At 45.7% G+C, this 13,918-nt stretch overlaps 1 protein-coding gene across 3 annotated transcripts in view; it reads left to right on the top strand.

Annotated features, from left to right (window-relative positions):
* The window catches only part of LOC147445101 (putative mitochondrial import receptor subunit TOM20), an 80,030-nt gene that overhangs the window by 55,044 nt on the left and 11,068 nt on the right, over positions 1–13,918 (top strand). For all 3 annotated transcript variants that reach the window (XM_086527579.1, XM_086527578.1, XM_086527580.1), the window contains exons 4-5: positions 7,411–7,458; positions 7,563–7,661. In XM_086527579.1, the coding sequence (XP_086383705.1) occupies positions 7,411–7,458; positions 7,563–7,661 (147 nt within the window). The remainder of the gene's footprint in view (positions 1–7,410; positions 7,459–7,562; positions 7,662–13,918) is intronic.

Below are 13,918 nucleotides of genomic sequence, written 5' to 3'. Positions count from 1 at the left end.
CCTCGTGTAGGTCATGTCGGGTAGAATCTAGTCTGCTTGGGATATTGAGCCTTACGAGATGTTACTATTGAGCACAAAAATTCAAAGGGAAGGGGATTAGTCAAAACAATTCCACCGCCATGTAAAACTATGCATTCAATGTAATAAAACTAATGAAATGTGGACATGGGAAAAACAGTGGCAAACCTTTAACATCTAAATTTTTAACCAAAAAGTACTAATTTAACAGATTCATAGAAGGAAATGGGTGATTACCGTTGCTCTTATCAGAGGCAAGTAAGGTGTCCTTTGACGACAAACTTGCACCGCTCTTCGGCCGATTGCTACTGTTGGAGTGCAAGCTGGTGGATGATACCTCAACCGGTGATTTGTTTGGTAAGGTGCACGTTCGCGGTGGTGTCTTCATTTCTGGTGTTCCAATAAAAAAACTATCAAATCTCATCGAACAATGAATGCAACACCCTCAGCATAGAGAGAGAACACCCTCAGCATATAGAGAGAGAGAGAGAGAGAGAGAGAGAGAGAGAGAGAGAGAGAGAGAGAGAGAGAGAGAGAATCTAGCATTTTAACAGTCTAGAACTGCAAGGAAATCTGACCCAAGAAAGATAAGTAAGCATCAGAGAGAGAGAGAGAGAGAGAGAGAGAGAGAGAGAGAGAGAGAGAGAGAGAGAGAGAGAGAGAGAGAGAAATGAAATGTTATATTAACGTCTGCAAAAGGCCAAAGTGACCTATGAGACCAGAAAGTTACAATGTGGTGGATCTGATACAAAGTCAGAGTAACAAACTAACAACATAACAAAACAAAACAAAACAAAAAAATACTATGGGATCCTAGACTGGTCGATGTGAACTAAACAAAAGGGGGCAGTTGGCTGGGATAGCTAAATCAAAGGAGATCTATCATCGGGCGCTGGCGGATCTCATCAATCTCCTCCATGGTCAGTAATCTGACCGGGCGTCGTGCATGCCTGGCCAGAGTGCTCCGAATCTTCTGATGAAGCCTCCGTCAATGCTGTGTAGTCCTCCGCAGTCGTGGGCGCCTGGATTTCCCCAGCTCACTCGCTCGGTCGATTAGTGTGCCTCTGGTGTGAGACGAAAGTGAGCTCTGCTGTGGTAGTAGCTCCTGCGGCTATCGAGTGTCTACTCTAAAGAAATCTGTGATCTGTCTCTGAGACTGGCTAGCCTCTCCACTCATCAGGCTATCTCTGTGTCTGCGTAGCTCGAGCAAGAACAAACCCAAGCATCTTTGATCCTCATATCCCATGACTCTGGAGAGTGGTCCAAAACCCTCTCTCAATAAGCAATGGAAGCGGCCTCGTATCTTGTAGTAGACGGGGCAGCGGCATGTGTAGTGCAACTCTGTCTCAAGCTCCATGTCACACAAGGGGCAAGTCCTGGCCTCTGTTGGTACTCCGCTGTATCTCCCAGTCTCAATCCGCAGCTGGTGAGAAGATGTGCGTAACTGGCGAATAGCACATCTTATCCCATGAGACAAGTGGGTGTCCATGTATCTGGGTCTCGTCACAAAACCATCCTCCGTAAGCTGGAGAAGATGCTCTCTGTAGAAAGCCATTTTCGTGCCCAGCTCCTGCGCCGGCTGTATCCATGTCCTCCTGGTGTCTAGCTGGGTCAGGTCTTGACGGACGAGCGTGGTGATCTCGGACTGTGTAAGAGTGAGAGATGGTGCATCCAATGAGTACTGGAAGGGTGGCAACCTGTCTATGCTGAACCCATGCGTCTGAAACCATGATGCTATCTCCCCATACCAACATGCTGTATCTCCCTGCATGGCTAACTGTCGAGAGGACTCAAGTGCAATGCGAGCATATCTGTCTTTAGGAAGTTCCCACATGCGGTGTATGAAGGAGACTGATCTGGTGAGCGCCTCAACCACTAATGGGGGGGCCGCTAGCTCTACTCGGATGATGGCATGTGGTACTGATGCCTTGGCTCTAATGAGCCGTGAGATCATAGGGACCAGAGGTTTCTCCATGCTCCCCCATCCATCAGTGTGACCCGACCCCCCGTGATGATCCAATGAAGGTCCCCATATCTCAGCTCCATAGAGCAATGCAGAAGCCACCAAGGTGTCAAAGAGCCAGAGCTTCGTCCGAGGCTCCTGAAACTGAACGTGTGAACACATCCTCTCCAATCTACCCAATGCTGCACGGGCTCTAGTCAATCCGGTCTCTGTTGCTCTCCTGAGTGAGAATGCCGGTCCGTTAAAAACCACTCCAAGGTAAGTGTAAGCCTCTGTGTACTCCACAGTCGCCTGGCCATATGTGAATGTAGGTGCCGACCTCGTGATCCACTGTGGGGTGGTATTAAACACCATAACCTTGGTTTTACCAAGGTTGACAGACAAACCATTTTCTTGGGCAAACCTATGCAAAGCATCCAAGTGAGTTGCATCCCCTCCGGAGATTTGGAGATCAACATAATATCATCAGCATATAACAAAACTGGGATCCATGTCCCTGCCAGCTGTGCACCTCTATCACCATTGCTCTCAATGTAGTCAGCAACCTCATCTACATACATACCGAATAGAGTAGGAGAGAGCGGGCAACCCTGCTTCACCCCAATAGTGGAGTGAACCGGTGTAGATAGTCCCTCAGGGGTGCGTACATGCCCAACTACTGATCTGTACAATGCCATGATCCCCCAAATGAGCTCTGTGGGTACTCCCATCTCTTGTAGTATGCGCATCAATCTAGCTCTGGGTACTGTGGCAAAGGCTTTGCGGAAGTCCACAAAGCTACAATAGATCCGTCTCCCATTAGATCTGCCCTCCTCGATGATCGCTCGGAGTGTCAAAGATATGGTCAAGAGTAGAGAAGCCTCTCCTGAACCTTGCTTGCCCATCTGCACGTATTCCTTCCCTCTCTGCCCATCTACTCAACTGTTGCTCAAGAATGGATGCATACAACCGTGCCAGTGTGTGTCCAATCATGATAGTGCGATAATTCCCAGGCTCCATAGGGTCTCCTGACTTGAAGATAGGTACAATCGTAGATAGGCTCCAAGTATCAGGCAAGCCCTCACACATGGCACGGTTAAACATAAGTGCTAGAAGCTCTGCTAGTAGATCTTTGGCGTGTATGAAATGCTCAGCCACTAGGCCATCATGATCATATGCTCTCCCAGTCCTCATCCTGTCAATGGCTTTCTTCACCATCTCAACGGTGAAAAAAGCACGTGTGTGGGCATGGATCGAGGGGGTCGGGAAGGGGCGATTGTCCAGGTATTGTGTACAAAGATGATGCGTATTGACCCCAGTTCTCTGTAGAGGTAACGGCAGAGGGGGGGGGGGGAGGGGGGGGACTGCTCATGAAAGAGCCGCCACGCCTCACACGAGTCCTGATTCAAGAATAATTGGTACAGATCCTGCTCTAGTCGAGCCAAAAATGCCCTCTTCTTCTGCCGCACGAGGCGTCGGAAGTCAATCTGTGATTGTCTGTGAGTGATGTCCCCCAAAAGTACCTCCCTCTGAAGTCTAGCTCTAGTCTGGCGGCACTCCTCATCATACCAGCTGTTCTGAGGCATGCTCCCTGAACGGCGTCTTTGCTCAGGCTGGGTGTGTGGGTATGCCTCTGCTGCTGCATCATGTAATGTTTGTGTCAGTATAGTAGTAAGCTCCTCCAGTGGTCGCCTTGGTTCCTCAGTGCATAATCGTCTGTAGATCCCGTCTATGTATACAGAGTTCGTCTCCCGCGTGAAGATGTAGCGAGTAGGGGTTGCTACCCGTGGCCTGTGTGCTACACTGAACTGGAAGGAGATGGTCATCGACACAAGAGCATGATCCACTGCCACACCAACCGGTCTGGGCCCAACTGTGAGATCCTGGATACTAGAGATGAGATTCGGCTGTGCCATGACATAATCCACTATGCTGGCTCCATGTCTGTGTGGGAAGCATGTGAAACCTCCCGCAGCAGCAAGAAACCTCTGTAGGGCATTCAAGATGGCCAGTCCATGTGCAGTGCCCATATCTATCAGGTGCCGTGCATACTCAATATATTCCACATCCTACGATAGTCTGGACAAGCTTGTCTCAACAACATCTAGCTCCCTCAGCATCCCCTCTGAAGTATCATAGAACACTGTTTGGTGATGGGCAGTCCTAGCATTGAAGCCCCCTAGAATGATAATGTCACCATCTCTAGAGAACTCCCATATGTCATCATCCAAAATAGAAAAAGGGGACTGTCCTCTGGGTGATGCGTAGACTGACGTACTCGGGGGAAAGTAGCAAATAGCAATGTAAAGATATCTGCCTGTCTCTGCTTTCAATCTCACCCACATGTACCTAGCCTACTCATCCCTGCGGGCTATATGTATCATTGGCTGCAGATTCTCTCTAAATAATACTGCCACTCCCCTTGAGCCCCGTCCTCTGTGCTCTGATCGCGTTTCCTGTCTGTAAGCTATCTCCCATCTGTATCCACTGATGTGAGGCAGGGATTGCCCAGGGGCCTGATGTGTCTCAGAGTAGAAGATGATGTCTCTTCCAGTAAAACTATCCTCAAAAGCACCCACATCAAGATGCATAGATCCATTACAATTCCAGGAAGCCATTTTGAGTGTGGTCCCATAAGTCTCGCACCGTCATGTGGAGTGTCGCTCTAGTATTACCACTCTTCCATCTCGGTAAAAGGAAATCTTGCCTTTTCCCCTTGCCGCTCTAATCTCCGGCATTACCTCCTGCATATGAGCGATCTGCGAGAGGGTAAGATCATCCCTGAGAAAGATGCCCGTCTCTTTAAGAGTTGGCCTTTTCTTCAAGAAGGACTTCTTCGCTTCCATGGAGGGAAAACGGAGGATGAGTGCCCTTTCTTTTGAGGTTTCCCCATTGCTTCCATTTTTCTTTATGTTTCCCACTCTCCAGGCTCTTGTGTGCGTCGGATCATGAACCCCAATCAAGGCCATGAGTTCTTTTACCTCCTCGTCCACATTGTCTTTGTCTTTAAGACCGCAAATTCTCACATGTAAAGCGTGCACACGTCTTCTTTGCTCCTCCTCTAGTGTCAGATTAATGATAGTGGGTGTGGACGTGGGCGTTATTTCCTTGCCTTTTCCTTTCTTGGCAACCTCGATCCATTTCTCGGCCTCATCTGCCTTTTGTTGAGTTTTTGTAAGAACATCTACCCAAGAAGTCGTCATCTCTTTGTGTTGCTCTTCTCCCTCTTTGATGGCCCGTACTTGCTCCTTGATTGTGTTGATTTCTTCGATTACTGAGGGTTGCAATTCGCCCTCTTCCAGTGTGTTTCTTGTTCGTGCTTCGGCGAGATCCTTCTTGAGTGACGCAATCTCTTCATCCTGAGTCGTCACCCGATCTTCCAGTGCATTTATCTTGCTTTCTTGGATTAAAACGCGTCCTTCGAGCATTTTTATTGTGCCCAATAGATTGCGGTTCATCCTGGTAATGGTCTCCATCATTTCCTCTTTGCACTTTTGGATGGCATCCTCTAGGGGGGTCGGCTTTATCGTTCAGCTTCCTCATGCTTAATTGTCGCCCGGCAAACGATAGCCACTAAGCCACTAAGTGCACATATGCATCCACATTACGCATACATTATCTCCTGCATCAAGCATACATTTTGCGTGCTTTTGCAATTTCCTGTGAGGTTTGCCAAGAAAATCTGCTATCTGAATTTCTGAATTTTCTGGGGTTTTTTGTACTTCTGGAATTCTATCAACAGATTTCCGAGAATTCCTAAAAATTCCTTGCTACTGGAAAATTGCTGGACCTGGCAGCCGATTTCTGAAAATTCCCTAAAATTCCCACTGCGTGTGTGCTCTGTTCGTGTCAACCTGCTGCAATTTCACCTTGCTGCTGCTCGTGCCTACCTGAAGGCAAGCAGCTCTACCTGACGGCGAGCGGCGAGCATCTTGGGAAAGGGCGAAAAATTTTGTTGGACTAGCAGCTTGGATGAGCACCTTTGGAAAGGACGAGGGCGAGCAATCACGGGCGAGGGTGAGCGGAGAGAGAGAGAGAGAGAGAGAGAGAGAGAGAGAGAGAGAGAGAGAGAGAGAGAGAAAGAGAGAGAGAGCGCTCACTACCTTGAGGAAGTAATGGTTGTCAATAGTCTCGTGATACTAGTGGCAGAGCACAGCAAAAAGTGAGCTCCGAAAGATTTGCAAGAAGGAGCAGTCCATGCAACGCGACCTTGGCGTGTGCTGGCACTGAGCACATTACCTTTTGCTGCATGCTTGCATTTCAAAAAATGATGAAATCTTGAAGTGATGTTTTCAAATCTTGGTACCTTCTAATCGACTTAGACTAGACCCTCACACAATATGAAAGCACCAAAGTGATCCACCAATTTTGCCCCAAAACCTGACCACCTTTTCATGCTTTCACCCTATTAAATGTGGGTAATATGTCACTTTTAGCGAGTTTACATATTTATTAGGGGCTAGACTTATATTTTGGGTTGTGGGGTTTTATTAGTGGGTAGGGCATATTTTTGCAAGGCCTATTTATATAGGTACCCTCGAATGTATTTTGTCATATCAGTTAGCAGATCAGCCAGCGTTTGGGGCCAGCACTCTCTCTAGCATTTCTCTCTCTATCATTTGTGCTGTCTGGCATTTTCTCTCTCTAGTGATTTTCTCTACACCAACGTTTTCTCTCTCTGCAGCGTTTTTGTCTGCGGTCTCTCTCCCTCTCTCTAGTGCTCCTACTTTCCAATGCTCCCCCTTCCCAGTGTGTAGGTTATTGGCTACCCGTGCCCGTTCATTGGCGGTGCACGATAGGAGGATGATTCTATGGAGATAGATCCGAGATCCATTGGCTGCACAATCCAGAGAGGAGGTTTGCTTGCAATTTTAAATGAGATCATCACCCAATTCACCCTTTTCCTCTTCACCTTTGACAATATCCACACTGAAGTGTCATTTAGTGATTTTGTTTGTCTCGTAACAAGAATTATATCAATTAGATTCATATTTTGTACTCTTGCCTGCTTTCCTGTAACCTCCAGTGTAGGTGGGACCCCCAATGTCAACAAAGGGCACGGCTTTCTTCAGTCATCTCTGAGTGCATCTTTATCTGCAATATAGTTTTGTTTATCTTCTTTTGACCCTCCCTTTTGCCCAACCATCTGGAAATCCCCCAACCTTGATGTGTGTTTTGATCCATCTTTTGCTTTTAAGTGCTGACATAACCTCTTTAACAATTTTGTAGAAGCTAGCTTCCCTAAGGCGTCTTGTGTTCTTTCTCCTTTAACAATGGGGTCTCTTCTTGCTCTCTTTGAATGTTGTCCATACGTTGCACTTGTGCTTCTAACATTGTGATTCTTTCATCTTTCTGGCTGATGTCTGTTTTCATAGATAGGTCCATGTGTCTTGTTTGGTGAATGTGTTATATTAATCCTGTTTGTGCTACTGAGCATGGGTCTTGTACAGGAACCAAACAATGAGCTGTTTCAGAAGGCATTAGAAATGTCAGCAAAGGTTAGCCTTGCCGGAATGCTTTTAAAATTTTGTTTGTCTGGATGCCGGAGTTGCTGTTTCTCTAGCCTCTGCTTGCTGTTGACTTCTTTTTGTTGACAAATCAGGCTCCAGCTCTCCATGAAGAACTTCAATCTCAATTGACTGCTCAACCAGACCATTTTGATGCAGCAGCAGGAGTTCCTGAGCGTGGACACACTTTGAAGGTATGAAACCCGAGGATGCTGCATGGTGCAATTAAAGCCTGTCATATGTGATTTGATTTTGCTGCACGCACGATTTATACGCAAAAGGGAAAGAAGTGTTAGGACTGCTGTATTGATATTTGTGACCTACATGGATTATTGGTTTGATGTCAGGGTTACATAACTTATGAGAAATAGTGCTTGAAGAGCATTTTTCTTGATTGGGTATTGACCATTTGTAGATAATGTTTTCACATATTGCTGATATGTGTGTCTTGCATGGATCTCAAATACCATCTCAACATGAAATTTACCTGCATGGCATGCTCTGTGTGTGTGTGTGTGTGTGTGTGTGTGTGTGTGTGTGTGAGCGTCTTATGAAGACGTTAATATAACATTTCATTTCATCTCTCTCTCTCTCTCTCTCTCTCTCTCTCTCTCTCTCTCTCTCTCTCTCTCTCTCTCTCATTCTCATTCATAGCACATGGGAGCTCCCACGCGACAGTTATGCATGGCCATCGCTTGAGTTATCGCGATAGTTGGCCAGTGGGGGTCATACTTCATGTTGGCTTGCACAGATAGCTTCTTGGTTTGAGCTACATGGATTTAGTATGGACAGGCTGCCCCCTATTCAGTATTCCTTGGATGGGCACCCCTCAGCCTGGCACATTTAGAGATTAGCAGGATTATCAGACATGATCTCATTCAGCTTGATACTAGGAGGACTTGGCTCTGTCCGTCTCTGCATGACAAATAATTGTTTTATCTGCCATCCCTAGTATATGGACACCCACCTATCTCATGGCATTGGATGTGTGATTTGTCAGCTACGTACCTCATGTCACAAGTTGGAGATTGAGATTGGCCGATACAAAGGTATACCCCCTGAGGAGAGATTATGCCAGGTTTGTCAGAGAGAGCGAGAGACAGAGGAACATTATATCTGCCAATGCATAGCATACTATGAGATCTACGGGTGTTTCTATTGCTTATTCAAAGAGGGCTTTGGCCGCTTATTCCGCCTCATGGACTACTACGATTAGAGGTGCCTATGTTTCTTCTTGCTAGAGATCCGTAGACTCAAGAGAGATGACCCTCAGGAGGAGAGGACCTACACATAGAAGATCCATACAAAGGCAGATCACTACTTTTTATAGAGGGACTACTCCAGATGGTCCACCATAATGGGGCATCCTTTTTGGTCAAGCCATCCCTCTTGGCCGCTCTTGACGCCTGAGGTTGCGAGCATCTTCACATCGTAGATGAGGTCTACATCGGAGGCTACGGAGCGTGGTCGAGCGACATCATTGTCACAAATTGGTGACGTGTCAACCAGTGAAGACGAAGGGGGTTAGGACTCCCAGATCCTAACCCTAGCCAACTTGCAAATCCCGGCCGAGGGGCTTAAACCCTAGCAAAAGAAGAAGTTTTACCAACTTATTGAAGCCAGCCGAGTGGCCTAAAGATTAATCCTAACCCAATCTAACTTAGAGGAACCGGTTGATCGGCCTAAACCCTTTACACACACAAAAACTCAAATTGCGTATCAACTGATGATGTGGCAGCATTTATGGATATTTCCGTGATTTCCGTTGAAAGTGTACAAAAATCCTTGATTTTATGTTGACGTGTTTTTGGGCGACAGATTTTGGCCATGCAGCTTTTAGAAGTTTTGATTTTCATGTAAATGCTTTTGGACACGCCTAGGGCCTTTAAATATGTCATGTGGATCTCTCTTTTGCATTCTACCGCATGGAGAAGCAAAGTTGAGCCCCAGAGTTGTACCCCATTCAAGCATCATAAAGAAAATTGAAATACCGAAAGGGCCTCCACAGTGCCATCTGGGAGTGGAACTCTGCCACTCAATGTCGTGTGGATTCTCTCTTTCAATTATGTTGTTTTGAAGTGCTAAAAGTTTGTTCGAGTTTGTTCTTCTCAGTTGGCATGTGGTGCCGTCTTGTTACAGTGGTATCAGAACTTTAGGCGGGTGTTTGCTTTCTGAAAGCATACCGGTTTCTCCAAGAACAGACAAAGCAAGATAGCGCTTCTAAATTCTACAAAAAAAATTTACCCCCTTTGATGAGTAAACCGTCCTACATCAACTTATAGATGAAAGCTATGGAGCTAAATGAAGAAGAAATGACAAGAGGACGAGAAGAAGAAACAGGAGTTCGTTTTTGCCCTAAAATGCTCTAAAACCATGCTTTTTGACACTTTTGTGTGTTAGAGAGGCCTCTAAAAATCTCTTCAAGGGTTGAGAATTTGGATATGCAACAGAAGTCAAAGTTGATCCTCTCGAGGAGTCCTGCGCATTGATGCAAATGGATTTTGATTCCTATAATTTTGAAAAATTAGGGTTTTCCTTAGGAAATTAGGGTTTTTGCAGCATTGGTCAAAATTATATTTCGGGTGCTTTTTGCAGACCCTAGGCAGTAGGATGGCGTTTCAAGCATGGAACATGGAAAAGCAACGAGAAGAATCACCCATTTGACATTTTGATTGAGATTTTGCATATTGTTTAAGAATACTATTTGGAATTTGTTTGAACTGGATTTTGTCTGTTTTGAACTTGTTTGGGTGCCGATTTGAGATTGCTCGATTCTGGTTTTGATGCTCGTTCCAATGATTTTTGAGAACACCTTTGAATCACGCATGGCTCGGGCTTTCTTGGGAGGAGTATTCAAGAGGAGATTGTGATTGAAGAGTTGAGTAACTCATGGCTCGGGCTTTCTCGGGAGGAGTATTTATGTGAGTTATAGATCCTCTAAACATTACAGGCTGTTGTCCGAGGAGCATTTGTTGTACTGTTGGACCCTCTGAACGTTATAGGCTATGGTTTGGGAAACGTTTAGTTGTACTCTTGGAACCTCCAAGCGATCAAAGCTGCAATTTGGGGAGCATTTGGTTGTAGTAGGCATCTATATCTCATGGCAGGCCCTTTTTAGGTTATTTGTGGGGGGAGTGCTCATCGGTGAATGTATGTTTTTACGTACTGGGTTGTGATCTGTCAACCATTGAATATATTCCTAATTGGGTGAGATTGCATGGGTATGTGACTTTATTTTATCGAGAAATCCTCTAAAGATCAGTGCGGTTTGGGTATGATGGCTAATTTTGCTACACCAGAATATCAAGAGCTTCGATCAAGAATGAGAAAATTGAATGAATCTCGGATATTTTTGAGCTAACTTGATTGTGTTATGGAGATATAATCGCGGACGATTGCTGGTCTTTCAATAGGGGGGTATGTCACAAACTGTTGACGTGTCTAACACTGAAGACGAAGGGGGTGAGGGCTCTCAAATCCTAACCCTAGCCAACTTGCAGATCCCGGCCGAGGGGCCTAAACCCTAGCATAAGAAGCCAACTTACAAGAACTGGCCGAGGGGCTTAAAACCCTAAAAGCAAATCACAACACAAACTCAAATTGTGTATCAATTGATGACGTGGCAGTTTGTATGGATATTTCCGTGATTTTTGCTAACAATGTACAAAAATCTCTAATTTTACGTTGAGGTTTTCTTGGGCGCCAGATTTTGGTCCTGTAGCTTTTAGAAGTTTTGCTTTTCATTTAACTGATTTTGGACATGCATGGGGTCTTTAAATATGTCTTGTGGGCCCCGCTCTAGCATTCTACCTGATGGAGAAGCGGAGCAAAGCCCTAGAGTTGTACCTTGTTCAAGCAATATAAAGAAATACCGAAAGGGGTGTCATAGTTTGGGCCAGTGCCGTCTGGGAGTGGAACTCCGCCACTCCGTGTCTTGTGTGGATTCTCTCTCTTTCAGTTCAATTGTTTTGAAGTGCTAAAAGTCTATTCCAGTCTGTTCTTTTCAGTTGGCACGTGGTGCCGTCTCGTAACATTGAGGCCATACTACAAAGACCCATGAGAGAGTTCTGGGAAGATCACCATTGTATACTTTTTCCATTGTACACCTCACTAGCCCTCATGTGATTGCACCTCTCCCCATCTTTATGCATACATGCTAACACCAAACATGTAATGGAAATGGCCTATTAACTTTGAGAGTAGTAGAAATTAGAGAAAGTACTTTTGGGAAATTACTTTGAGAGCATAGCGGGTGTCAGGGTGAACTTAATTGATGGTGGCAACATAAACATAGCATCTAGTTAACTTGGCATGAACAATACTTTGCAAGAGAGAGAGTTTAGAGAACATGACAACAGTTGAGGACCGGATTCGGTCCCCCCTCCGATAGGCATTTGTGTTATAGTTTCTCCCATCAAGAGAGACTTGTTACAATACAATCTTTGTGTTCCTTGTGACCTAGGTGATGCAATGAAGATGGAAAGCTTCATGCATCACGAGCATAACATAAACTTTGTGGAAAGCATTAACTATCCCAAGACCTCAAACACCTTCGAAGGTGGAGAGAGCTAGTAGGGAATGAGGGTAGGGAAGAGGAAGAAGAAACATTTCATAGGAGAAAGAACTAGTTCCTCACTTATCATCACTCTTCTTGCTAGCATACATAACAGCATAGTAATGAAGATGAGAAGATGGCAAGCTTAAGCATTGAAGCATGGCTCTTGGTTGGATTTTCATTCCATAGCCAAGAGTGTTGGTGTAGGCTCTCAACCTTTCTACTTGCTTGGAGAAGGAGAGGGAGCTCTTGCACTTTGCACAATACACAATGAGAGTGTGTGTGGGAGAGTATACCCCTCAAGCAGGCCCCCTACTTGCTTTAGTCGACCCCCCCCCTTGTAGCTCATGCTTGAAGCTCATTGGACCTCCTCCAGGCCTAGCCAATCACAAACAAGAGCCATATCAAACAAGCATGCTAGTCTTGAGACAAGTGTCCCCCTTTCCCCTTTGAGAGAGAGGACTTGATAAATTCTAAAACAATTAATTAAATTAACTAATTTATCATTTGACCCCTTGGGATGCCAACCAATAGGCTTTAGGCAGACCTTGAGGGTAACCTAGCTAGGGGCTTGACATGTGTCCCAAGGTGGAACCAAACGTAAAATTCTGTACGTATTCGGTACGTAAGGTATATAGTCTTGTAAGGATTGAGGTTTAAGGTACGTAAAAATACACACTATTGGTAAAAATCCCTTAAAAATTAGGAAGGAAATAGGAATTTCATGAGAGAAGCCTACAAATATATCACTCTATATGTCTATATGGCATTAAACATCAATCAAGTGACCTACCATGATCCACGATACGAACTTGGGACACAATACCACATGTCAATAATAGCAATGGAACTTAAGAGGAGGGAGAAACCACCACCACCACCCCTCCCTCTCCCCCCCAAAAAAAAAAGAAAAAAAACTTGTACGGATTGAATCCGTACAGTACGGTACCGTATGGATCCAGTCCGTACGTACGTACGCCCCAACCTTGATATGTCCTACTTGCCTCTTGGGCAAGGGGTGGCCTTTGGGAGAGAGAGTGGTCAAGCAACCACCCCCCCTTCTTGCATGGCTCGCCCCCTCCTTGGAGAGATTTGCTTCGACTTTTGTGACACCTCAAGCCCCGTTGGAAAGTCTTCTTCTTCTTCTTCTTCTCCTTGTTTTGCTTCTTCTATTAGGGTTTAGGCTCCTCGGCTGGGATCTGCACGTTGACTTGCTTCTCTGGGATTGCCACGACATCAGGTTGTCACACCAGATCCGAGCTAATGCAAGCGTGAAACGCAGCGAGAATCTCAACCCGAATTGTAGGACTACTAGTGTGGCAGTACGGATGGCACGACGTGGTAGCGTAGTAACTTGGCAAGAGCACGTCACCGATTTTGGCCATTGTTGGGCTGATGTGCAAGTATTACCGATTTGGTCCATAGCCGTGGTCAGAATTGAATTTTTGCAAATGTTGAATGCATTGATATGCTTGTTGATTTTGTAGGAATCACTTGAGAAGTTGCAGGAGAGTTTCAAGAGATTCTGTTGTTTCTGAAGCTACAGGTGCTTGACCTCTGCAGGGTGCTGTGGAGAAGGAAAGCGAACATGCAAGGTGACCCATAGCCTAGCAAAGGATGTAGAGGAAGGAGGAAGGCTATCGGCGCCTATCTTTGGTAGAGCATGTAGGGAGGTGGATACTTGGATGGCTCGTGCAAGTTAACTGGAGTCCATACATGGCAGGTAGCCATCCATGCAAGTCAACTAGAGTCCATGCAAGTTAACTGGAGTCCATGCATCTCAGGTAACGGTCCATGCAGGTCAATTGGAGTCCATGCATGGCAGGTGGCAGTCCATGCAAGGCAACTAGAGTGCATGCATGGGAAGTTGCAGTTCAAGATAGCAAGTACCAGGCG

This window comes from Adiantum capillus-veneris, chromosome 13 (assembly GCF_014529385.1).
Source record: "Adiantum capillus-veneris isolate H3 chromosome 13, ASM1452938v2, whole genome shotgun sequence".
Classification (NCBI taxonomy): domain Eukaryota; kingdom Viridiplantae; phylum Streptophyta; class Polypodiopsida; order Polypodiales; family Pteridaceae; genus Adiantum; species Adiantum capillus-veneris.
The sequence above is the reverse complement of the archived record's forward strand: the minus strand, read 5'-3'. Positions and strand labels throughout refer to the sequence as shown.